A 25,484-nucleotide genomic window follows, 5' to 3' on the forward strand; every position below is an offset into this window, starting at 1 on the left:
CCCCAGGCCGCCCTGTACCTCCTTTTGGGCCTGTCCTGAGGAGACAGGACTCAGCCAGGCCTCAGCCCCCAGACTGTCCTCAGAGAGGAAACTAGGGAAACTAACTTGATGACTTCCTCCAATTTGTTTAAAGCAGGTGGGTCAGAGTAAAGTTTGGGGATTCATTTACTTGTGTCGACTGGCCATCGACACTGATCAAATAACAGGCACCTGCCAAATCCACTTCAGGCCACAAAGAGCACTCGATGACTGCCTGGCCTGTGACGAGCTCATGCCTGCCCTGGCTGGCCAGACCACCACAGGCCAAGCATCCTCCCCTCTGTACTCTCCACCTCTGCCAGCGAGTGTGGACAAAGAGCTTTGCAACAAGGGCAGCACGAGGGCTCAAGGTCCAATTTGCTGCTTGGAAGCTGGATGACCTTTGACAGGGTGGCTGAGCGCTCTTGTAATTTGCAGGAGTGACAGTGGATCTGAGAAAGTGCATTTCCAGCTAACTAAATAAAAGCAATTTAAAAAATACCAAGTACATCTGATGTCTTTGCTTTTTTCCTAAGGTTTCCAGTTTCATTCCTCAATCCTCCAGAACAGGTGACTTTCTCTAAAACAAGCTTTCACTATCAAAACACGGCCTCCTCTCCCCAGGCAAACACAAGGCCGTGCTCCCAGCCCCTTCCTCCCTCCATCTCTGAGCGCTCCCGCTTCTCTCTGCTCGTTTTTCTTCTCCTGTAAACATGCATACTTAGTCCTTAGTCTAGAGCGGTCATCTTGTCAGCCTTTTAGGATTCTTTTTTTCCTCCTTTCAAGATGAAATCATCCTATCTACAATTGTTACTATAATTTATTTTTAAAATAATTGTCTTCTGACTTTGTAAGGCATACATAATCCCCAGTTTTCTCTAAAATAATGTTTTTCAAACTGCAGGTCATGAAATCAGTTCAATGAGTTACACCAGCTTTTTCTTCGGTTTTAATGAAATAGGTAAGAAGGGAAGGATAGAGATCAGAATGGATCCCGCATACAAGGTTAAATACTATTCCTAAAAATTATGTTTCAGGTGTCAACTGTGTTTGCTGGGTCACCACATATCTGCCAATTTCCGTGGTGTAGACATTTTTTCACACAGCCAATCTCCCACTCCCAACATGACGTGTACTTGGGAAGCAATGCGCGCAGTTGGCTCTGATGACCTGATGAGAGCCAGCTCCACAGGCCACAGGAGGGTCTCGTCATCATGAAAACCCAAGGTCTCTTCTGGCCTGGAACCTTTTGATTCACCTGCTCTCTTTGGACTCCTCTCTATTCTAAAACCTCTCAGGACCACCATACACTTGTGTTCTCTTTCTGCTTTACTTTTCTGTAGGTCCTTTTATTTTTCCTGCCTTTGTGGGCACTTCCCAAGGTAAAATATTGGTCTTTGATTTTTCTCCCATAGTCACTGCCCTTTTTTTTCTTTTCTTTTTTTTTTTTAGATGGAGTTTTGCTCTTGTTGTCCAGGCTGGAGTGCAATGACGGGATCTCGGCTCACTGCAACCTCTGCCTACCAGTTTCAAGCAATGATTCTCCTGCCTCAGCCTCCCGAGTAGCTGGGATTACAGGCACCTGTCACCATGCCCAGCTAATTCTTGTATTTTTAGTAGAGACAGAGTTTCGCTATGTTGGCCAGGCTGGTGTGGAACTCCTGACCTCAGGTGATCCACCTGCCTCGGCCTCCAAAAGTGCTGGGATTACAGGCATGAGCCACCGCACCCGGCCAGTCACTGACCTTAAGAATCCATCTGTTCATAGATTCTCAGATGCCAGATCCATCTGTAAAACCTGAAATCTGGTGTCTAGCCATAACTGCCCATCTTCTCCCCAGGCCTTTTCTTTTGGGTGGTCTGGGGCTTCCATGTACCTTTCCTCTATGGGTTAAATATCTCTTATCCAAAATGCTTAGGAGCAGAATTGTTTCAGATTTCAGATTTTAAAATGTTTGCATTATACTTACCAGGTGAGCATCCCAAATCCAAACATTTGAAATCCGGAGTGCTCCATGAGCATTTCCTTCAAGTGTCATGCTGGTGTACAAAAGGTTTCAGATTTTGGGCCAGGTGCAGTACTTCATGCCTGTAATCCCAGCACTTTGGGAGGCCAAGTGGGGGAGATTGTTTGAGCTCAAGAGTTCAAGAACAGCTTAGGCAACATAGTGACAGCTCATCTCTACTGAAAATAAAAAAACTTAGCCAGGTATGGTGGCGTGCACCTGTAGTCCTAGCTACTTGGGAGGCTGAGGTGGGAGGACTGCTTGAGCCCAGGAGGTCAAGGCTGCAGTGAGCTGTGATTGCACCACTGTACTCCAGTCTGGGCAACAGAGCAAGACCCCATCTCAGAAAAAAAAAAAAAGTTTCAGATTTTGATTTTTGGATTTGGCATGCTCAATCTGTACAATAAACATTCCACAGATATTTGACAGCAATAAACGAAGGAATAAATTTACCTTTCCCTAGAGTGCACATTTTTGTTGAATTGCCTGGATGAACTGCAGCAAGAGCTACAACTAACCAAAACTAACCAAGAAGTAATTGTTAGTTTTTATATTCGTAGTAGGAATAAGGATCAAGTATTTCAAAGATACACTGTCTAGGAAGTATTCATAAGTTAGTCTAAATTGTAAAAAAAAAAAGAAAAAAAGATAAAATGTTCAACCTAGAATTACACATCTACAGCTAAGCAATAAGCAAAATAAATCTGCAAACAGTACATATATATTTGATAAGCACAAAGAGTGACACACAACCCTCCAGTTATTCCCAACCTTGTTTAAAAGGAAAAGAATCAAATGCTGAAAATATCAGATTAATGCTTAGAAGGCCTTGATTGCCAGAAGAGACTTTCTGTTTCAGGTAATTATAAGACAATTCATATGCTTTGGTTTTTTTTTTTTTTCTTTTCTATTACTAACTGTCAGAATTCAGAACTGCATTAACCTCGGACCATGGAGAAGAGACTGTATAATTAGAAAACTGTATTTTTCAAATTCTCTCTTACTAGGGCTTGATTAATCCTTACTGTCTCACGTAGGCGGTTCTCTAGAAGTTTGACAAATTAACAGGATATATTCCATCCCTGGTTAGATTTAAGAGTTCAGCGTTTTATAGATTTGACTTTCACCTCATCTGATATAAGACTGATACAATATCTATTTTAGACAGTAGTATTATAAGGTTACTCAGATAGGTTTGTTTAAAAACCCTAAATAATGCTGAACAAATTCTAATTGCTGCCTAAATAATTTAGCAGTGATAGTGTTATTCTACCCTCAACTGATCTTCATCTGCTATGGAGACGTGACAGGAACTACTGGGGCCTGAGAAAATTTGGAGTCAGGAAAATGAAGGTTCTGATCTAGTTCTGAACTCTAGTTCTAGTTCTGAACTCTCCAGGTTGCTTAAAAATCCCTCATTTTTAGTGACACAGGAGTTTCCTTAAAGAAAACGATGTCCTTAGACCTGAGGGTTGTTCTGCCAAAGCTGACCTGAACAGGTGGCAGCCTGGTGTGGTGGCTCCTGCTAGGACCAGGTTCAGAAGGCCAGGCATGGAGTGCCTGCTGCCACTGAGAACAGACCTGCAACGCCTTCTGCCGCCACCCCAGGCTGAGCCGTTCAGAGCACGGACAGTTCTGTTCACTGACAAGACAAGGGTCAGGACTCGAGCTAAGAAGAGTCTGCTCATGGCCTTCTGGAATGAAAAGGTGGGAAGCATCACCCTCTATTATTTCTACTGGGTTCCCACCCTGCAATTAACAAGTGACATGAAATGGCATACCCAAGTTCAAGGTTGACCTGTGCATTAAAAAAAAAAAAAACTCAGTAATTTACAGGATTTTCTACTTCCATTCTGATGACAAAGCTTTTTGTCATTTCTTCCTGAAGTTAGGGCCTGAGTGTTTTTACTTCTGGGGTCCTATAGTTATCAGAGTTGCTAAACCTGGACATGTTGTCTCTGGGAGCACCTGCACCCCTGCCCCGGCCCCCACTGCCCACAGATGCCTGATGGAAACTTCCGCTGAGGGATGGGGTACACACTTACTCCTCTAACTGATCCATTTATGGAACTGCTTCACAGCTTCTGGAACTAAAATGGAATTTCAACTACTTGTTTCTTAATTATTGAAAGATATCCTGACAGGGCCTCATATGTCACTGCCAGCCTCCGGAGTACCTATCCTGCACGTCAATAATTTAACAACAGAATAGCCGCGACAATGAAGCCCCCCCAACCCCCACCAAGTACACTCTCCCAAAAGCTTATGAAGTGTTCCCAATTATGGCTTCCCCAAAATCTAAAGCAAAGATTTCTAGAATTTGGTCCCAAATAATGTCACCTCTCTATCTTATCTCTCCTGCATGAAGTTCCTATTAGTAAAGCAGCAATCTGGCTCATTATCAAGGTTTTCAAATGATTTGAAATAAAGGTGGAACTGGGGAAGGGAGCACCATATAGAAATCAACAGATATCACTTCTCTAAGATAGTTCCACCAGACAAGCCCCTCTTGCTCCCCGCCCCTCTCCTAGCTAAGGCCCTGTCTTCCTCCTGCCAGCCTGCTGGACTGCTCCAAAGCCTATGTCCCTCTAAGCCTGCTCAGACAGAGCCCTGTCCCCCACCCAGGGGAGCAGCCCTTAGTAACAGGACTGGAGCAAGAAAATAAAACAGTTTAAAACTTTCGCAGTTCCCCAGGTATGTTCTGGTAAGTTCTGGTTGCAAACTGGCCTGCACTGGGTGGAGAGCTAACGGGGCTGGGTGTGGGCTGCGGGATGGAGGCGGGTCTGGTCCCTGCAGAGCTCACACCAGCTGGGCTGCGATGCCCCAGCATGGAAATCAGCAGCGGCCCGAGTGCAAGCTAAAGCAACACAGTAGGACTGCTGAAGGAGTGCTCAGAAAATCCAGAAAACGGGGGTTCTAGGCACTGCTCCCAAGTGCAAGGGGAACTGAATCTTCAAGTAACATTGTTTCTGTAGAAAAATGTATGTGGATTACAAATGTTTTTTCAGAACAAAGGGATTTAAATCCTAGGATGTGCCTACACAAAGGTAATACCCTGTTCAAGTTCCAGCCTCTCTCAGCTATGAATAGGAATAACGACACCCGCCCCTTCCCATCTCACAGGGTCACACGAACAGCAAGTGAGGGACACAGTAGGAAAATGCTGTGTGAACTCCAAAGAACTCTGCAAATGGGGACTTTGTCACCAGTACTCAGAACGGGACCTGTTTCCTGAGAAAGACACTGGCTGGCAGGAACCAGGTCTTCCTGATCAGAGACAAGTGACAGCGCTTCTGCCTCCCCGATCACGCTGCACCCGACAGCCTACCTGTCCTTGGCATCCAGACACTCCTGCCCCCAGCCCAGCCCCAGGCAGAGTGTGGCCTTTCTACTCAGAAGATAAAGTAACTGAGCCCTCCCGCCATGGAGGGACACATGATTCCACCTGATAGGCACGACAGTGTAAGTCTGTGTGTGAAAATAAAGACGAGAAACGGGGGTGATGTGGAGAAACCCGCCGCATGCCTGGAAAATGTGTGGGCTCTGTTCTGTTTCCACCCTGTGCCCAGAGAGGAGGGCTCTGCTAGAAGAAAATGACAGCGCAAAGGAATTCTGCCAAGGTCTGGGGAGAAAGTGGTGGGTCGCTCACGTAAAAGGCAGCCCATCCTGCAGGCTCTGAGGGAAGCCTCCACACCCAGGGTGCCCATCCGCCTGCCCACAGCCCAGGGCCCTGAAAGCTGAGGCAAGAACTTCCGTCTCCGCTCCTGCAACAATGCACTCAGGGGTCTTGGAGACCCCTGGTTCTGCCTGTCTTCTCTGCTTCCTCCCTACCATGTCCTCACACACTGTCCCCAACCTACCAGTCAAGCATCTTTTTCAGCCTCAGCCTCCGGACCTAAGAAATAGAGAGAAAAGTCCCTCTCCAAGAACGGTTAGAAAGACTAACATCTGTCAAGAGCACAGCACAGACAAGCTACTTGCTACATGTGAGTGCTTCCCATCCTCTCCCACGTGTGCCCACCTGAGACCAGCCTGTCCTGGCCTGCCCAATCCAGCCTGCCTGCGAGAATACCCATTTCTTTTTCCCTCTCTCCCACTCTGCTCCCCATCCCTGCCCCCTTCCTCAATGCCTCTTGCTAAAGCTGCGGATGACAACTCACGGCACCCAGGGGAGCCACTTAGCCCCAGTGGTAGTGCTCGGGGCTAAAGAGATTTCTGACTGTGGTAAGGCCATTATTGGTAATAAAGCCCCCAGAACTCTAATTACACTGCCTCCCTATGGGCTAAGGGCACACAATCAGGTCAGGAGGAGGAGGATGTGGAAATAGCTGTACTGCATCCACGGTAGGCCATGCCTACTCCCTTCCCACTGTTCATGTGAAATGCACACGTGATGCCTAAAATGCGTGACAATAGCACCAAGAGAAACAGAGCGCTAATCAGCGCTGATAGTCCTGTGATGGAGCTTAAAAGCCTCCTTTGTGTGTTAATAGCGTTTAGAGGGGAACCGGGCCTGAGCACTGGGCACTGGAAGAGGAGCTGGGATGTGTGTTCTAATTAATTCCAGCTCTCCCTGGCCTGCCTCAGGCAGCGCACTGATCCTGGGTCTGCAGGTGGAAAATGGGAAGCAACCGCCCAACTCGAGATTCTCAGATAAGATGTGAGCTCCTGACACTGCCCTACATTCCTAGGACATTCTTCTCCCACCCCACACAATCAGCTCTTCTCTTCTCCCGGCGTCCAAGCTCCAACTCCCAGCTCTCTCAACCGATGGCCCTGCTTCCTCCACCGGAATGCTGCAACTGATCACACTCTGCCTTTCCCTCCGGGACCCTGTGTCTGCTGTTCTCCCACCTCCCCTCTCAGTCCTTCCTCTTATTATCAACCAGGGTGTCTGAGAGACCGATCCTCACAGCCTTGAGCACCTTGCCTCTGTTCCAGAAATCTCTATCTCACTCTCTCTGTCTTGGACTATTCCCATCAGCAAACAAATGTCTGCTGCAGAAAAGCAAAAACCAAAGCCAAAACCAGATTCTCCTATCCTACAAACAATGCAATCCTTTCCCGTGGCCTTATCTCCATTCCAGCCACCACCCCACTTCTCTGCTCTCTTCTCAGCCACACATCCCAAAGCCCGATCTAAATAAAGCTGTCCCCATTGTCTCACCCTCTGTTCTCCTTCAAGTGGCTCCAATGTGGCTTCCAACCCTATTGCTCCGCTGAAACTGTACTTGGCTGAAACTGTACTTGGCAATATCACCTCTGACCTCCACGTTGCTGAACCCCATGAACACTTTTAATCTTAGGCCTCTTGGCAGCCTCCGATACAGCTGACAAGCCCTCCTTCTTCTTTTTTTTTTAGACAAAGTCTCACTCTGTTGCCAGGCTGGAGTGCAATGGCGCGATCTCGGCTCACTGCAACCTCCGCCTCCCAGGTTCAGGCAATTCTCCTGCCTCAGCCTCCCAAGTAGCTGGGACTACAGGCACGCAGCAACACGCCCAGCTAATTTTTGTATTTTTAGTAGAGACGGGGTTTCACCATGTTGGCCAGGATGGTCTCGATCTCTTGACCTCATGATCCCCCCGCCTCGGCCTCCCAAAATGAGGCCTTCTTTCTTAAAACACTGCTCTGTGTGCTCCTTCTCACGGGCCCTTCTTTCTCCAACCACCTTAAGCGCTGGAGCCCTCAGGGCTCAGCCACAGCTACTCCTACTGCCTCTGCACATGCTCCCTTCATCAGCCACCCAGGTCGCTGGCACTGACATACCTGTACTGATACAGCCAGCCGGGACTAATCCCCAACTCATACACCCACCTGACCACCCAACCCTTTGCAGGGAGCGCTCATGGGCACCTCAGCCTTCAGGTGTCTAAATCTTCCTTGATCATCCCAAAATCTTGCTTCTCCTCCTCAGCATGCCCGTCTAGCTACTGCAACCAGAACCATTTGGGGGGAGTCAATCTACCTCTTCCACCCTTTATCACGCCATCTTCCTGATGCTGCCCCTAAAATACACCCCGTCTCCAGCCAAGCCTCTCCAGCCCCAGCACCCACCCCCTCCAAGGCCCTCGCATCGTACACCGCGTCACCTCCCGGCTGGCGAGTCGCTGTTTCCACTCTTGCCCCAGAACAATCCAGTTCATACACAAACCTGTCCTAGTTTGTTTGGGCTGCTCTAACAAATATCATAAATGTGTAGCTTCTAAACATCAGAAATGTATTTCTCACAGCTCTGGAGGCTGGGATGTCCAAGATCAAGGGGCTGGCAGATTCGGGGTCTGGTCCCTATCTCATTAAAAAAGAAAAAAAAAGTGACTGCCTCAGAAAGGAATATTCAATCATATCTGTTTGTTTCATTAATGTCTACCTCCTCCATAATTAGTCTGCAAACTCTTCAAAAACAGAGACCCTCCCATGGTATTCTGTTGACCTCTGCAGAGTGCCCGGCATGTAAAACACATAATAAATGCCCTAGAAGTGTCTGCTGAATGAACAAATGACTACATGTGATGGTGTCTGAAAAACTCCAACGCATTATAAAATAGAGTTACGATTTTAAAAAGAAAGAAAGATGACTCCAGAGATCATCCCCATCACCAGCAGACAACTGAAACTGGTAAGAGAACAGGTGACTCGTTAGTACTTATTTTAATTCCTAAAAAGTGATAACTCACATGGAGAAGGAAAAACGACAGAAGAATTCTGCTTCCCTTTATTCACCTAAACTCAAAATTAATGGCATTTTGAACAAAGTCTTTTAATTGCAGAATTAAAAAATTCATGCTCAGTTATCATATTCAATATTTTAAATTTACTATGGCATCTATCATTTGAAAGAAGCACAGAGAAAATTTACACCTCCACTAATTGGTTGGCACCGACCCTTCAGACAGCATCAGCAAGGGGAGCGCCCATTCCCTTGCATTGCAACTCTCTTGCCTTCACCAGTATCCTGCATTTATCACAGGGATTTCCCAATGTCAAGCAAGTATCTCTGTTTGAATAAATATTGTCATGCTGACTTGTTCTCTAAAGAATTTCTAAAGTCCTTTCTTTCTATTTGGTCTTAACCTCTTGTCTCTTTCAAAGAGTTTTCAGCGTGTCCCACGTAATCATACATTTTCTTTCACTTAGACATAGGATCTTTTTCTTAATTTTTTTGAGACAGGGTCTCTCACTCTGTCGTCCGGGATAGAGTTCAGTGGTGCAATCTTGGCTCACTGCTGCCTTGGCCTCCCGAGTTCAAGCAATCCTCCCACCTCAGCTTCCCTGGAGTAGCTGGGGCTACAGCTGCACGCCACAACACCCGGCTAATTTTTGTATTTTCTGTAGAGACGGGATTTCGCCATGTTGCCCAGGCTGGTCTTGAACTCTTGAACTCGAACGGTCCACCTGCCTCGGCTTCCCAACATGCTGGGATTACAGGCGTGCACTCCATACTCAGCTAGGATCTTTTTCTTTATTGCTGTTATCCAACCTTTTCTCATCCAATGTCTTTTAATCTGCATGTCTGTGGAGTAACCTACAGTCTGACTGTCCCCTCCTATTCATGCATCCTATCTCCATATGGTCTATATTCATCTTAGAACTGCGCCAGACTTTAATCGTTAGAGGAGGGAGGGAAAGGCGCCTGTTTCTATTAATTTATCCATATGTACACATGCACATTCTCCCTGTGGCATTGCCTCCAACAGCTTTTTACAGCTCTGATTTGACCGAGAACGTTTTCAGAACTCCGTAAGCTGAGAAAAAGATACTAATCTAATGCCATCAAAGCTATAATACTTATATTTTTTCTTGGAATAAGAGAACTAGAAGAATCTTCAGTGATAATTTACTTCATAGAGATATTGAGAAATAAATGTCAGGTGATGCCTCTAACAACCCCACAGTCACTGGGCATGAACATATCAAACCTGGAACCCTTGGCTCCTTACGGCAGCTCCAGGATTCTTTCGTGTGAATATGGCAATTGTTGTTTTAAGCACTATGGGGCTTTACTTAGCTAATGTGTGTATTACAGACATGCATATCCCTATCCAGATAAAGAAAAGTCTTCAGAAAGTAAAAGTAAAAAGCAATACAAACATTTGCAAAAATCTCTAAGAACTAGGTTTTATTGTGTATTTCTGGGAGCAAACAATATATTCATATTCTACTTTAATATAGCTAGTATTAACAAAGCTTCTGAAGGGAGATTCCGGATGAAAAAAACTCAAAATACAATAAAGCTTTAGTCATTTCAGCCAATTGCAGAGAAGATCAGTCAAAATCAGCACAACTGACATAGAACAGATCACCAGAATCAAGACTATGAGAGTAATCATTCTCAGGTAACCACACTGAACAGCAATCCCTGTGTTTCTAAGCAAAGACTTAGCAAAGTTAAAGAAATAAAGAAGTGGCAGGGCACAGTGACTCAAGCCTGTAATCCCAGCACTTTGGGAGGCCAAGGCGGGTGGATCACCTGAGGTCAGGAGTTTGAGACCAGCCTGGCCAACATGGTGAAACCCCATCTCTACTAAAAATACAAAAATTAGCCCGGCGTGGTGGCACGTGCCTGTAATCACACAGCTACTCCGAGGCTGAAGCAGGAGAATCGCTTGAAACCTGGAGGTGGAGGCTGCAGTGAGCCAAGATTGTGCCACTGCATTCCAGCCTGGGTGACAGAGCGAGACTCTGTCTCAAAAAAAAGAAGAAGAAGAAGAAGAAATAAAGAAGGAATATCCATTTGCATTCAGATCATTAATGTGCTCAAATACTTAACATAGCTGTTTTCTAAATTAGTTTGCATGTGCCCCTGACATTTTATCAAGGCTGCTAATTTTTCAACAAACCTTTTATCTTGAGAGATTATAGTACAAAGATAAACTTCAGCCCACTTCTGGGAACCTTGGAACCACTACTTTAGATTAAGTTTTATTTCAAACTTCTACGAGGTGAACTGACTCAAAAATCACTTTTTATAGAAAGGAGACAGATATGTGTATTTTCATGGGTAGGTCCAATCCCCAAACATTTCAGCTTTTCCTAACATGTGTGCTCTTCAAAACAAGGAGTTGTTTTGTTACTATATGTCTTTCGTAGATATTCATAATGAAATAGTAAACTCTAGCACTTTAAAAATAATTAACTCTGTAACTATAAAAATACATAAATATCAAAATAAATTATATTAAAATATCATTATTTATTCCTTTCTGAAAACTGTTTATAAACAGTTATATCTTAAAGTAAAACATGCTTACATGGAGCTGGTTGATTTTAGTGGGTGGGAGAAGACTCATATATACATTGGTGTGTTCCTCTGTTTATCTAAAACCCCACACGATCACAGCTGAGTTTGCCCCTTGATTCGTAAAAATAATCTACTTAATTTCTTTTCTATGCAGTTGTTCAAAGGTTTTCCATTGATTATAACAGTAGTTTTGTACAAAAGTCCCTAATTAGACCTGCTGTCGGGCCACAACTAGTAGATGGCCAGGCAGGGGAGGAGCGGCAGGAAGCCATAAGTGAAATTAAATTCTGCAGGAAAAGAAACAGCAAGTTATCAAATTCATGGGCTGACTAACAAAACCAGAGGACATTCAATTTCAGGACGGAAAGAACAAATTTGATCTTAATTACTAAGAAGCTCTTACAAGTTGTGAGGAAGTCATATCTTAAGAAGGATCAGCCTCCTAACTTCTTGATAAATTAGTTTCTCAACACTAACCTTTCAGATGCCAAAGAACTATATCATATATCACGTGCATGGCAGTCAGGAAAATGTCAGTGTTCAAGGGGGTAAAGTAAATGGCTAGGAAATCACAAAAGTGACATCTATGCATGCTTAACAATATGCTAAGTCTGAAAAATAAAGATGAAATTTAAACAGAGAATTTAAAGAGGCACTGCCCCACACTGGCAAAGGTGTTTAAGAGGCTCTGCTGAACTCTTTCGCCTTAATTAATTCCAGGTTTTTCAGCATTTTCCTTCCCAGCATTACATCCTTTTTAGAGTATCCCTGTAGACATAGGAACTGACTCGGGTAAGAGCCCCACTTCTACCCAGCGCACTCAGAGTGAGGCCATCCCCGACTCTTGGGGACACTGAGACGCTACGGTTCCCTCCCTGGTGCAGTGAGATGCAGCAGGCCAAGCAACCCTGGCTCTCTGGTCCATTGGGTGGGATAGGAGGCCAAGCACAGAGGCACTCACCAAAACCCAGAGCCCTTTGCCAGCAGAAATCAGCAAGGCCACAAGGGCTGGGCAGCTGGATACATGTGGCAAGCATTACTAAAAATTCCCTTAAGTTTAACAACAGGAACAAGTTAATTCTCCAACTCTCTAATTTGTAAACTATATCATCAAAATTGGTTGTGAAAACCCAAGGAAAGAGTGATATCTGAATCACCAAGAGTATTTTACCGCATTTGATAACACTGGTATTTTGATTAAATGTGCTTCACTATAATGAATTCCACAAAGAAAAAGGAATGAAAAATGTCAACTGAATACTTCATCACGGGTTTAGCAACCCACCCCCTCATGAAAATAAAAATCTTCCCAAGTTTTTTAATCTTGTAAATTAGATAAATCTGCTGCTTCCTCTTTTTTAATTGTCATTCATCTGAAAAGATTCTTAGTATAATAACATTGCCTTCTTCCTGCCACTTAATGTTACTGACATCATATTATCTTTTGGATTTTTCAGGAAAAGGATGGAATAAAAAGCTTCTTTAGCAGAGGGAATTTTCATTTTCCACATTAATACTACATTATAATAAAATAGTTTTATGAAGTTTTGATCCCAAGACTGGAAGAACAAAAACACCCTTTAAAAATAACTCTCTAGAGACACAGCCCAGGAAAAGCTCCATCTTCCTATTATGTTACAAGTAGTGTGTGCTTCCCTCCTCCCCACAAGGCATCAATCAGGACTAATGACTTCTGACTTACGGAATTAATAAAGCAGTATTAAGCTGTATGTTATTTGGTAAACTCAAATTTACACAGTTCTCAAGCTCCCTGTCACAGTCCCTTGGGGCTGCTATAACAAAGTCCCATAGACTGGGTGGCTGAGAAACAATGGACATTTATTTCTCATGGTTCTGGAGGCTGGAAGTCAGGACACCAGCATGGTTAGATTCTGGCAAGGTCTCCTTTCAGGGTTGCAGATAGCCATCTTCTCCTCCTATCCTTGCACATGGAAAAAGAGTAACTGAGCTCTCTGGGGTCCCTTTTAGAAGGGCACTAATCCCATTCAGGAGAGCTCCACCCTCATGGCCTAATTACGTCCCCCCAGGCCCCACCTCCAAATAATCAGCGCATTGGAATTAGGGTTTCAACATGTGAATTTGGGGGGAGACACATTCAGTCCACTGTACTCCCCTTTGAAGAAATGTTACAGTGAGCCATGCACGTGGCTTTCTGCATGATGCCAGACACAGGCCACCCCTCCCCAAGCTCCTGATCTCTGAGGAGTTATTTTATGGGAGCCTCAAGTCTGATCAACTGCAAAAAAAAATGAGACAATGATTGGCATTTCAGTACAGCTGAATTCATGTGCCCCACAGGAGAGACACAGGGAGGTAGCAGGAAGAGCACTGACCTTGGAATTAGGAGATGTCACCCTGCATGTGTGACATTATAGAAGTTACTTACAAGAAAGGAGGAGGCTTAGATCCTGTGGGCATAGAACCCTGAGACACTACTAAGGTATTGCAAGGGGTCCAAGCATATCCACAACTGGATAAATCCCATGTCCAGGACATACATAAACTTTTCCCAAACATACATAAATGCTATCCAATTAATAAAGTTCAGATTAACAAAAAATGTTACTGATACGAAGTAGTTTTTGTCATTGTGGAGTTTCTTACTCAAACGATACTAAGAATTTAGCATTATGCAGGGGTCCTGGAAGTTTTTCAGCATTTAAAAGAGGGTCCTGTACATTCAAAAGAGTTAAAAATCATTGTCCAGAACTCGAGATAATCTCTAAAGCTCCTTTACAGGGATTAACCCATGAATTTACCCTTCCTGCTACAGCAGCTCAGTCACCATTAATGTAGATGAGGAAAGAATGGGTTGAGCTATCCAACTCCAGGCAGTATCCCCTTATTTTTTAAATTAATTTTGAAAATCTTAAAACGAAAGCAAATAAAAAAAAAAAGACTTTGCATTTGAGTCAATTATCAGCAAACATTTCTGTGACATCCCAGGCAATCCAAACATTTACTTCTCTGTGGCCTGAAAAACCCTGAGAAGACAACAAGTGTACAGTTTATACACAGTCATTGTCATTTAGACTTCAAGCCCATCTTTACCGTATTATGGCGGTAGTAATACTAAATGCCTTTTAGAGACCATTTAATACCTTCTACAACTTTTATGGTACATCAAATTACAAGCTTACTCTCGTGAAAGAAAATTGTCGACATTCTAACACAGCTACATATAAATGAATAATTGATAAGTAAGGGCAAAGAGCTTTGAAAACCTAGAGGTATCATATGGATAATAAAAAATAATGCAGACAGACAACCAGTGCCCAGGAGCTCAGGAGCTATTCAATAAAAAACAATCGGTGAAGTTGGACAAATACCTATGCAGGTTTTTAAAAAAATTCCTTCTAGAAAGGGGCTCTGAAAGGTACTCTCCTCAATTTGGACAAAAGGCAGTGTCTCATAACCAACAAAATCAGCTACACGGGAAGTCAGGAGAGCTGGGAAGTCTGGGGTGTGGGGCAGGTGCTGCAAATGCACTGCATGGCCCTTGGCTTCTAGGTCACTGCTTACAGATCTGCTGGGGGCTCTGGGTGACTGAAGAAGGCACAGGCCCCATTGGGAGGCCCACTCAGTGCTCACCCAGGACCCCTCTGCACTGTCCAACCATGGGTATCTTTTGCACCAGCTTGAGTATGACGGACCGCCATCCCCCCAGAATTCCTCCATATCAAAGTCCAGCCCCAGGGCCAATATTTCACTGCCCAGACTCGGTGACATACTGACTGTGGCCGACCCTCCACTTTCACCATTTTTATAGGGGACTTTGAACCGCACTGTGAAAAATTATCTTTGCATGGACTTAAAAACAACTAATCACTTCCCTTCTTTCTTACCATCAAAAGCTTACAGAATCAAAATCAGGATGACAGTTTCTGAGTCCGCGCATTTTTCTAATTAGTCATCCACTACCACCAGCTCTGAAGCTGTGCTGAGAAGACAGTCTTACCCTCCCCCAACTCCGATCCTCTCTTCCCACTCTGACGAGGGAGGGGTGAGGTTAAATCGAGGATCTGAGGATTCGGTCCCCTTCATCCCTAAACTACTTTTCACACCCTGGAAACCCAGACTGCTTTGCAGTCCTCAGTTCCTCCTCTCCCTCCAGGTACCTCTTTCCTTTTTCTTTCAAACATGGAGAAGTTGCCCCTAGGCAATTTAGAAAGAAATTTATGGGGCTTATTTAACATGATTGAGGTCCAGGAACATTAGTAAAAATATATAAATTAGACTAAATGTTGACTTGGATTCTTCATGAGAAAAACCCAGAGGAAAACCTACCAGGAGAGTCAACAAAGAAGAAAGGTCGTACATCACGCCTTGGCCTGAAGGCACAATCTTTCCCATTTGGATGGCCTTACTCTCCCTTCACTTCCAACAGTGCCAGTCTGTTCATTCTCAGACATAAAATACAGGGCCTAACCTTACAAAAATCAGCAACCTACATACCCAGCATGATTTGCCTCTTTTCCAGCATTGGTTGCATATTCTCCAAGGAATGCAAGGAAAAGTAAAGCTATGGCTGGACCCTCCCAGGCAATCTCTGAAGGAATTTTCCCTGGGGCTCAGACAGGCAACAAACTCTAAGAAGCAGCCTTCCCTAATTTCAAGGTGAAAATCCAGAGACAGTCAAGCCAAAGGTTTACAGTTCTACACTTCTAGCTTTTTCTTTTTCTTTTCTTTGTTTTTGTTTTGTTTTTTGTTTGTTTGTTTTTGTTTTGTTTTTTGAGACAGAGTCTTGCTCTGTCGCCCAGGCTGGAGTGCAGTGGCGCAGTCTTGGCTCACTACAACCTCCACCTCCTGAGTTCAAGCGATTCTCCTTCCTCAGCCTCCCGAGTAGCTGGGATTACAGGCACCTGCCACCACGCGCAGCTAATTTTTGTATTTTTAGTAGAGATGGGGTTTCACCATGTTGGCTAGGCTGGTCTCGAACTCCTGACCTCAGGTGATTTGCCCGTCTCCACCTCCCAAAGTGTTGGGATTACAGGCGTGAGCCATCGTGCCCAGCCTCACTTCTGGCTTTTGGTCTGACCACAGCCTACTGTGAAATTGCAGCATCCCCTGTAACTGGAGGCAGCAACTGGATCCTCCATCTCCTGATGTCTAGTTCACAGTTTGATTCCTGCTTGCCAGCAATGAGCTTGAGCCAGATGTTCTCATCAGGCACATGGGCTGAATGAAGCCTGCTTCTCATCAGACCAAAGCCCGAGCCAGCCCCTGGTTAGCCGACCCTGCTTCCAAGTAGTAAAAAAGGGAACTCGCAGAGACACCATGCACATCCCTCAGCTATCTCTGCAAGGGGCTGTGACCCTCTGCAGAGACGCCGACTATCAGTGCTCTGGTGTGGTGCAGGCCAGCAGGTTGCCAGTGAAGCCTGCCAGGCTCAGCACAGGCAGCAGAGCCCCGGATCTCAGGGCCAGCCTATGTGGCCACTACCATGCTTCTCTCCGTGGCTCTCTTTGGAACTTAAGAGACAAGGCCAGGAAATTGGGGTAGTTCAGTAGGATATTTTTCTTTCCAGTTGTTGATGACAAAAGGGAGATGATGCCTTCTGACCAACTTTCTTAATTAGGCACTCACCAGGCTATGTCACTAAGCAGAATGGGACATAAAACTTGCCCTACCGTACGGGTATTTGGTGTCCAGCTTATTCTCTGCTGTCCTTCTCCAAGGCAGTACATCATCACTGCACCCATTTGGCATCCCATTGTACCCAATCCCGACAATCTTGTTTTCTGAATTCACGATGCAGGCGCCGACCTAGAAGGAAACATGCCCAAAGGCTTGGTGCCTGCAACTGGCTGGTCTGCCGCTGGGGAAGCAGGGAATAAAACCAGGGGGACTGCAGAACTCAAAACAGATGCACAGCTGCTGCAGGTGCTGAGAGCTGTCGGTCTCCTTGCCTGGTTTTTTGTGGCAGCGCCCACAAGCCAAGGAAAGTGCACCCCCAGTCCCAGAAGGGGCACAAGAGGCAGTTAACAATGGCATGTGACAATTTTCTGTCTCACCGGAAGAACTAAGCTTGTAGAAACGCAGCACAAAAGGCAGACGGACCCTGCACTTTTAAGTTGACAGGCATCCACTGAGTCTCCCCTTTCTGCTCATGTGCAGTAATCTCTTTGCCTGTGAGTATCTAAGCATTCTCCTGTGAAATTCATTTACCTGGGAATTTGGATCTTTGCTTCTCTGTGCTGATAAGAAGGCCACAGCCATAAAATACTCTGGCCATTCCAAATAGTCATCCCGTTTCTTGCAGGAAACTTCACTCATGTTGGGTCTAGAAGAAAAACATGACAAAACAGAAGTTGAGAGAAGCATTTTAGTAAGTCTGTTTTCCAGTTCAACCCAACCACACTGAACTTTTAAATCTCTAAACATGGGCAACTTCAGCTACATTTATCAATCAGAAATCACAGCACATGGGCCCTAAACAGTCTCTGGTCTTAAGTAAAAACTTAAGAAATTTCCTATTTCAGAAGTTTGAATTTGAAACCTATAGCTTCACGTTCCCAAATATTTCATCTATTTGCTGATTTCTCATAGGATTTTTTATGCCAGCCTACAAATTGTTCTGTCCTTTACCTGTCTCCCTTACAAAGCGGAGTCAGCACAGGAGGAGGGTGGAAAAAAGAAATATTTATTGATCATCTATAGATTCCAGACATTGTTAAAGTTTATACACGTCACTCAAGCCTTACTCCTAGCTAAGGTAGACAGTGCCATCCCATCTTACACAGACTCAGAGAACTTAGGTAACTTAACCTAAACCACACAGGATTACTATCCATGCCAGATGGATTCAAAGAAAACATCTGAAGCCTTCCCAACTCTGATATTAACCAGATAATTTTTCCCTTCCCTTTCTCCTCAATAATCCAGATGGGACAGAAGTTATCAACTCCGAGTAATGAATTACATGAGAAGAAACTATGAAAAACGTCAAGTGCTACTCCTAAAGCAAGGTTTTTGGAACGTAGTTTACCAGGGGCAAGCAGAGACTGTCTACGACAGGGAGAGCCCACGAAGGGGGTCCTAGGACTTCAGGGGAGTGGTCGCTTTCAAAAGGAATTAAACAAGGGCAAGGAAGGAAGACAACACAAAAACGGGGTGGGTACCACGGAGAAATCTTGAGAAAGGCGAGGAATGTGGTCTAAAGGAAGGCAAGCATCTCCCAAAACTTCTGCTTCAGGCTCCACACTTTATTTAGGCATCTGCTACAGTGCAGGGCGGCAGTGCCTAAGACAAGGATGCAGTGGAGAGTGGGTGCTGGGAACCATGGTCACCCACTGATTACGCTGCCCCACATCTGAGAGGCCTGGCAACCCCCCTAACAGGAAAAGACAGGTGCTGAATCAGCCTGGTTTCCCACCTGGCTTTACGGCCAGCATCCATCATCGCTGTGGGGTGCTGGAGAAGTACCGACTAAATAGGAGGGAGGGGGAGCCATGGGGGGCGAGGGAAGAGCAGGAGAGGGAAGGGTCCTGTTAATCCCCTGGGCGCCTTCTCCTGGTGTGGCTGAACGCCCACTAGAGCCCTGTGAGGACTGAGGCCCAGCTGTAGAAACAGAGGGAACTGGAGCTCGAATACAACGATTCAGGAAGACACATCCGGTCACCGTCCCAGGCACACCCCACGCCGCTCGCAACCCCGTCAGCTCTGATCCAGGGCCTACGCTCGGCATTCCCAACCCACACACGGGCGCAGGAAGCGATGTGGCGTTCAGACGCCCAGCACCACCTCCCGGGGCACTCCAAGGGGCCCGGCCTCGCACAGGCCGCGGCGCCCGCCGAGAAATCGACCCTGGAGTGACTGCGGGGACCCCGAGCGCTCCCACCCCGCCCGCATTCTCCGATCTAAAGGCTGAGCGCGGCCGAGGCGCCCCCAGCGTCCGCGGCCCCGGCCCAGGCCCCCGCCCGGCAGCCAGCGCCCCGCGCCACGCGCTCGGGACGGTGCCACGCGGCGGTGGCTAGGGGCGCGCGGGCCGCGTACCCGCACGGCTGGCTCCCGCCCACCATCCGGTGCCGGCTCCGCGCGCAGGCCGGTGCTCGTCCCCGCCGCCGCCGCGCTCAGGGAAGGAAGTCGGGAGAGGAGGCGGGGCCGCCGCGGGGCCGGAAGGGGGCAGCGGCCCGGGCGCCGCGCGTTCGCAGGACGGCAGCTGGCCCCGGGGGCCCGAAGCCCTGAGGGGAGGGTGGGAGGGAGAGGGGGAGGGAGGGAGGGAGAGGGGGAGGGAGGGAGGGAGAGGGGGAGGGTGGGAGGGGGAGGGAGGGAGAGAGAGGGGGAGGGTGGGAGGGAGAGGGGGAGGGAGGGAGGGAGAGGGGGAGGGTGGGAGGGGGAGGGAGGGAGAGAGAGGGGGAGGGAGGGAGGGAGAGGGGGAGGGACGGCGGGGGCGGGTCGCACGCCGCAAAGGCGCTGCTCCGCGTCGCCGTACGCCTCCCGGTCCCCGTGACGCAGCCCGCGGTCCGGCCGGCGGTGTTCAGAGCCCGAGCACAAACTACTTCCCGGGTGCCAGACCGCCCCGAGGTCGCCCCGCTGCCCGGGTCACGCGTGGCGCTGGGTGGCCGCGAGTTGGGCGCTCCCGGGCCTGACTGCACGACCGTCGGGGGCTGCTTGGTTTGGTGGTGGTGGTGAGGTTTTCCCCACCATCCGTGTTCCATCAACTGCTTAGAGACACGGCTATAGAGATTGTGATTAAAAGACGACCCCGAGAATCTAGTGCCGTGAAACTGGCGGGGTGGGAGGTGGGGAGACCTGGTTTGGGTCTCTGGAGTGAGCCCGCTGTGTCGCAGCGTCCCCGTGGGGACCCTTGGCCGGTGGCTGGGTCACAGTTTCACACACTGGATAGGGCAGGGAACTGGGTCCGGCGGGGGCGCTGTGCCTCGAGGCTCAGTGCCTCGAAGCTAGATCTGCATGTGGCTGCGCCTGACAGGCTTTCAGTTTCTGCTCAAATTGTGCGGAAGGGCCTGAGGTGTTTGCTAAAGCCTGCCGCGCCCTGCTCGACCCGTATCACCGCACATGCACCCCAACTGCATGTTACCTCCTGGTAATGCTCGCCCACTTATATAGTGCACATTTTGTTGCAGTTGTTTCAAAGATGAGAAAAACAGGGCAATAGGAAAGACCATCAGTGACATTTCTGGAGTCGTATGCCCCAAGCAACTAAATCTGGTTTTCATGAATTTCGTTACCCTGTGCAGACGTCTAGCCCCTTACAGTGGTTCTAGCACAGAGAATGACAGAAGAACCCCTTTCTGTTTCACTCATGGGACTTGAGGGTACTGTCAGCACTCCATAAATAACAGCTACTGTAATAATCATCAGTTCTGATCTGCACATCCCAGATTTGAACTGCTATTCCAAACAAAACAAAAACTTGTTAACTATGTTAATTTAGCCTAACGGAGGAAGAATGATGAGAGTAAACAGTTGGTTCTATCTAATTTCTCACTACAGCAGACACATCATTCTTCATCTCATGGTCCAGCTTGTAGATCCAATAATTAAATTATGTACTGCTCTTGGTGGATGCCGGGAAAGCAAAAGGGAGAAATACTTCATCGTTAACTATAGATTTTTTTTTTTGCCTTGATAAGACTCAGGCTTGAAAGAGCCACATAGATTAAGATGATGATTTTTAATGTCAAGTTGACTTTACATGGCTGTCTTGTTGCCGCTAAAATGTGTCATATATCCTGAGCCCCTGGTTTCCCTCCTCCTCCCAAATCCACCGCTTGGTCTTTGTCACACTCATCTACAGTCTTTGGGTCTTCATAGATCCATTTCTCTTCTTACCAACCTACAACCCATACATCACCAATTGCTGCTGCTGCTTCAACCACAACATCATTAAGCTTTCTTCCTTCCTCTGCTCGGTAAAGACTGTCATACATAATTTAGTTACTTCTCATCATTCTCCATTTTGGTCAACTCACACACTCCCCTCTGCCATAAATTCAAGCTCCTGCTTGCTGAAAACACATTACCCTGAATGTTCCCGCATTTCACTGAAAGTCCCTCATCTTAAAGATGACATCATTCATAATACAGGAAACCCTCCTGGTTCAGAGTTTCACAACTTGAGGTTTCAAATATTCTACACCAATAGTGAAGCCACGCGGCCAAAGGGGGGAGAAATATATTCCTTGGTATGTCTTTCTCATTAACACCTTGTAACTCCAAGTGTGACTGTAGGTGTTAAATCTCTCTTGCTAATACCTTGTATTTGGGCTTATAATTGAGGATCTTTCTCCACCTACTACACATACAGAGGTTAGGTATGTGTTCAGCCCTATCTAGATTGGCCTTCCTTGAGGGCCTCACACAGGTTGAACACAATCAGCACATTCCTAAGGACTACTGTCTTGGCCCTTTTGTTTATGGGGTTTCATGTTATCTATGTCTAGTCTAGAGCATAACCTGGAATATATTAATATTTCAGTGTGCCTTAGGTAGGGGATCCCGATTAAAAACAGAAGTCAAGGTAAGACTCTTCCGGGGCTGCCTCAGAAGAGGGGTTGATGGCATTTGCAAATGTCTGCCGTACCAAGATACTACCTGCCCCTCCTTCCACCTCCTCTGCCTGCCAAGGTAAGGATGAGACCTGTGACTGGGGAAACAGAGGCAAGGAGTCAGGAAGGTGGCCAATCTGTCCATCAAGTTTGTCATGAGAGAAAGAGCACCGGCCTTGGAGTCAGACCAGACTTTGAACCCTACTCCCACTTCTTACAACCCGAGTAACCTTGAGAAGCTACTTCCATTCTTGGAGTCTCTGTAAAATCAACAATATTCATTTTTTATTAATTCCCTGCTATGTGCTAAGTGCTGTAAATACCGTGATGGATACTATAAGCCAGTTCTTGCCCTCACATTCCCCTCTCGCCAAATAAACACAGAAAAAAGTGAACCTTATTGCTGGCCCAGTGAACATAGTAAATGTTGTTATAAACTGCCTGTTGTTCTTAATTTGGTGGTTGTCAGTCAGGACCAAAAACTCCTTTTCATAACAACTGCACTTAGAGGCAAAGTGCCACTTTGACTGGTTTTCAAAGGAATAATTGTTTATGTTTCCATGCTAAAGTGCACACTAGAGAGAACTCTTTAAATCTTAAGTAAGGGATGACTGTAAGTCTGCTAAACCACAAAAAAGTCACAATGAAAATTCTAGAAAAAAATAAATATGTGGTCTTATCAATACAGTACAGGTTGAGCATCCCTAACCTGAAAATTCAAAATCCAAAATGCTCTAAGATCTGAAACTTTTTGAGTGCTGACACTCCCACAAGTGGGAAATTCACACCTGACCTCATGTGATAGGTGCACAAAATTATGAAAAATATCCTGTCAAACTACTTCCAGGCTATGTATGTAAGGTGTATATTAAACATAAATATATATTGTGTTTAGATTTGGGTCCCATCCCCAGGACACCTCATTACATATATGCACATATTCCCAAATCTGAAAAAATCCAAAACCTGAAACACTTCTGGTCCTAAGCATTTTGGAGAAGGGATATTCAACCTGTATATACATTTTCGTATGTATGTTAGAGCATGAGGTCAGTTGTTTGTGTTCCATGAAGGGCATACAGACTGCAAATTGACATGACAGAGCACTCCTATTAGAAAAAAAATCAGGATCCCTAAACAGCGTTTTTGTTATGAGTTGAAGCCACCAATTACTTTGTCATTATACATCTTCAAAATTACAATGAAGAGCCGGGTTTGTTGTAATGAACTCACTCCTGTAATCCCAGCAAAGTGGCAGGCCAAGGTGGGAGGATTACTTGAGCCCAGGAATTTGAGACCAGCCTGGGCTATGCAAGACCCAGTCTCTGCAAAAAAAAAAAAAAAAAGTTTTAAATGAGCCAAGCATGGTGGTGCGTGCCTGTAGTCCCAGCTGCTCAGGAGGCTGAGGAGGGAAGATTGCTCGAGCCCAGAAGGTTGAGGCTGTAGTGAGCTATGACTGCACCACTGCACTCCAGCTTGAGTGACAGAGGGAGACCCCATCTCAAAAAAAAAAAAATTTTTTTTTTCAATGAAGATCAATAAGGAAACGTTAACATGGCATATGCACAAAGCTGGGTGTTTTGCTGTTTTATATTAATAAATATTTGTTGACTAAATAAATGAGTTAATAGAAAATCATTGTTCTATGCCAAATTGTTTGGAGCATCTAACTCATAGAAAGAAGTCTTTGTCTGTGAACTCTGGTTCTACTTCCCTATCCGCCTCCTTTTTCTCCTTGCAATTCATAGACCTGGAGAGACATTTGATAAGTGAGACATTGGGGCTGGTGGGTCAGGGAAACAAGAGTGAACAGTATCATTTTAAGGAGGCATGGATCTCAGTCCTAGGATTTGGGGCTTGGCCTGAAAATGACCATCTCTCGTACAGCAGAGCTGAAGGCGGAGGGGAAGGCTGTCTCCTCTTTCCTGGTGTGATGCCTCTCCCCATGACTTGCTTTGCTTCTACAGAGCTGAACTTGTAGCCTCTTTCATACATAACTGGTTGAAGTGGATGGAAATTACATGTCTTATTGCTTCTTAAAAGAAAAAAAAAACATATAAAATGTAAATCTAAAAGAAATGGGCAATTTTCTCGTACCACTTTCTATTTCTGTGTAAGTTACCAAGTGCCAATCATTCTTACTTTTTAAAATTCACATTTGTCAAGCAGCATGTAAGCTTTCAGTGTTGTACAAGAAAAGATAATGCTTCATGTGGAACAGTCACTTACGCTATTCTGTGAAAGTGCCTAACCTGAAGAGAATGTATCAGATTGTTGGCTTTATAGAAATGTTAATGATTTCATTAAATTACACCCTCTACGCTGGGGTCACCAAGGAACCTCCTAAAGGGTAATCAACAAGGTATTACGGTTCTGGATATAGAATTCTTTATCGACATCATAGTCACCACTCATTTTGCAGTGTGTATTTTAACTGGTGTAGCAAGGTGAATGCCTAAGAACCATTGTAAATGAAAGTCCCTGTGAAATTGTAGTTGGCAGCTAATGGCCATCATAACCTGCCTGACGTGTTGCGCCTTCCCTCAGCTAACTGGAAAGCTCATTGGGTGTGAACCTCTAAAAGGAGAGGGCGCGAATCAAATTAATATTTTAGTATTGTGGCACACCATGTATGTGTATATTGAAGATAACACCTGTGATCCTACCACGACAACAATCTGTTGTTAATGCCATGAGGGAAAAAGTCATCTTCTACAGTCAGGAGCAAACAAAATAAGGGAGGAAGCCTGTCCTATGTGAATGACTGTTGACACTGTTCACAGTAAGCAATTCAAAGCTTTGATTCAAGAGCTGACAGAGAGCAACATGGCAGTACCGAGGCCAGAGTTCTCCAAAGGCCCCATTTCTGATGAACCTCTGTCTGCTGCAGTGTTTGATAGACAACTTGAAATGATACAAGGTAGGGAGCTCTCAGCCATGAAGCATGATCCTAGTAATGCTATCTTCAAATTAGCCCTGGATTGAGTTAAATATCAACCAAAGGGAGTGGAACGGCCCTTGTGAAATCATCCCTAAGAGAACGAGAGAGATCTAATAGTGTGGTGGTTACAGTAACCACTAACCTGCAAGAAAAATCGACATCTACACTGTGTTAGAATCACACCAAGGGCTCCTGGAGCCGAGCCGTTTCAGTGAAGAATAAACCAGGATTCATTAGAGTAGAAAGTCAGAATGTGGTAGGAGGTCAAACATAAATACACCCCGGGCTGTTTCGTCTGCAAACCCAAGAAGATGTTCTTCTTTCAGGATCCGAGCATTTTTTAAAAGCATGGAATTTACAGAGCTGGGAAGTGACCTTAGCAATCATTGAGTCCAGCCCCTTCTTTTTACAGATGAGGAAATAGTGGCCCAGAAAGATGACTTGGCTCGCTCCCATTCACACGGCTGCTCTGGTGAGATTTCCTCATGCCACACTGCTCATGTCCAGCTTTGCAGTCCATGAATCAAAACACAACTGTTTATTGAGCCTCTCTGTGGAAGGCACTCTGCCAAGCTTTCGAGGGGCATAAAGAAAGCCGCATCAGTCTTCTCCCTCTCTTTGCCGGAGAGAAGATCAAACTACATAATAGGTTACCCAAGATTCAGTGGTTAAGTGGCGATGTAAGACAACAATAAAAGAGAGCTGTCCCAAAGCAGAATATGATTGTGTGTGTGTGTGTGTGTGTGTG

The 25,484-nt window shown here is 45.8% G+C and overlaps 1 protein-coding gene across 3 annotated transcripts in view; it reads right to left on the reverse strand.

Annotated features, from left to right (window-relative positions):
* Positions 1–23,293, reverse strand: part of DCTD (dCMP deaminase) — a 31,167-nt gene extending 7,874 nt beyond the window's left edge. Inside the window, exons 1-4 of one of the 3 annotated variants that reach the window (XM_003823444.6) lie at positions 18,660–19,144; positions 18,406–18,526; positions 17,453–17,567; positions 16,915–17,050 (exon numbers count right to left, since the gene is read on the reverse strand). In XM_003823444.6, the coding sequence (XP_003823492.1) occupies positions 16,915–17,050; positions 17,453–17,560 (244 nt within the window). In that variant the 5' untranslated portion in view covers positions 17,561–17,567; positions 18,406–18,526; positions 18,660–19,144. Of the gene's footprint in view, positions 1–16,914; positions 17,051–17,452; positions 17,568–18,405; positions 18,527–18,659; positions 19,225–19,279 lie in introns of those variants that run through there. The other 2 variants (XM_034959456.3, XM_003823445.6) reach the window with 2 other exon arrangements.
* Between the last annotated feature and the right edge of the window lie 2,191 nt (positions 23,294–25,484).

The sequence above is a fragment of the Pan paniscus genome, chromosome 3 (genome assembly GCF_029289425.2).
Source record: "Pan paniscus chromosome 3, NHGRI_mPanPan1-v2.0_pri, whole genome shotgun sequence".
Taxonomy (NCBI): Eukaryota; Metazoa; Chordata; class Mammalia; order Primates; family Hominidae; genus Pan; species Pan paniscus.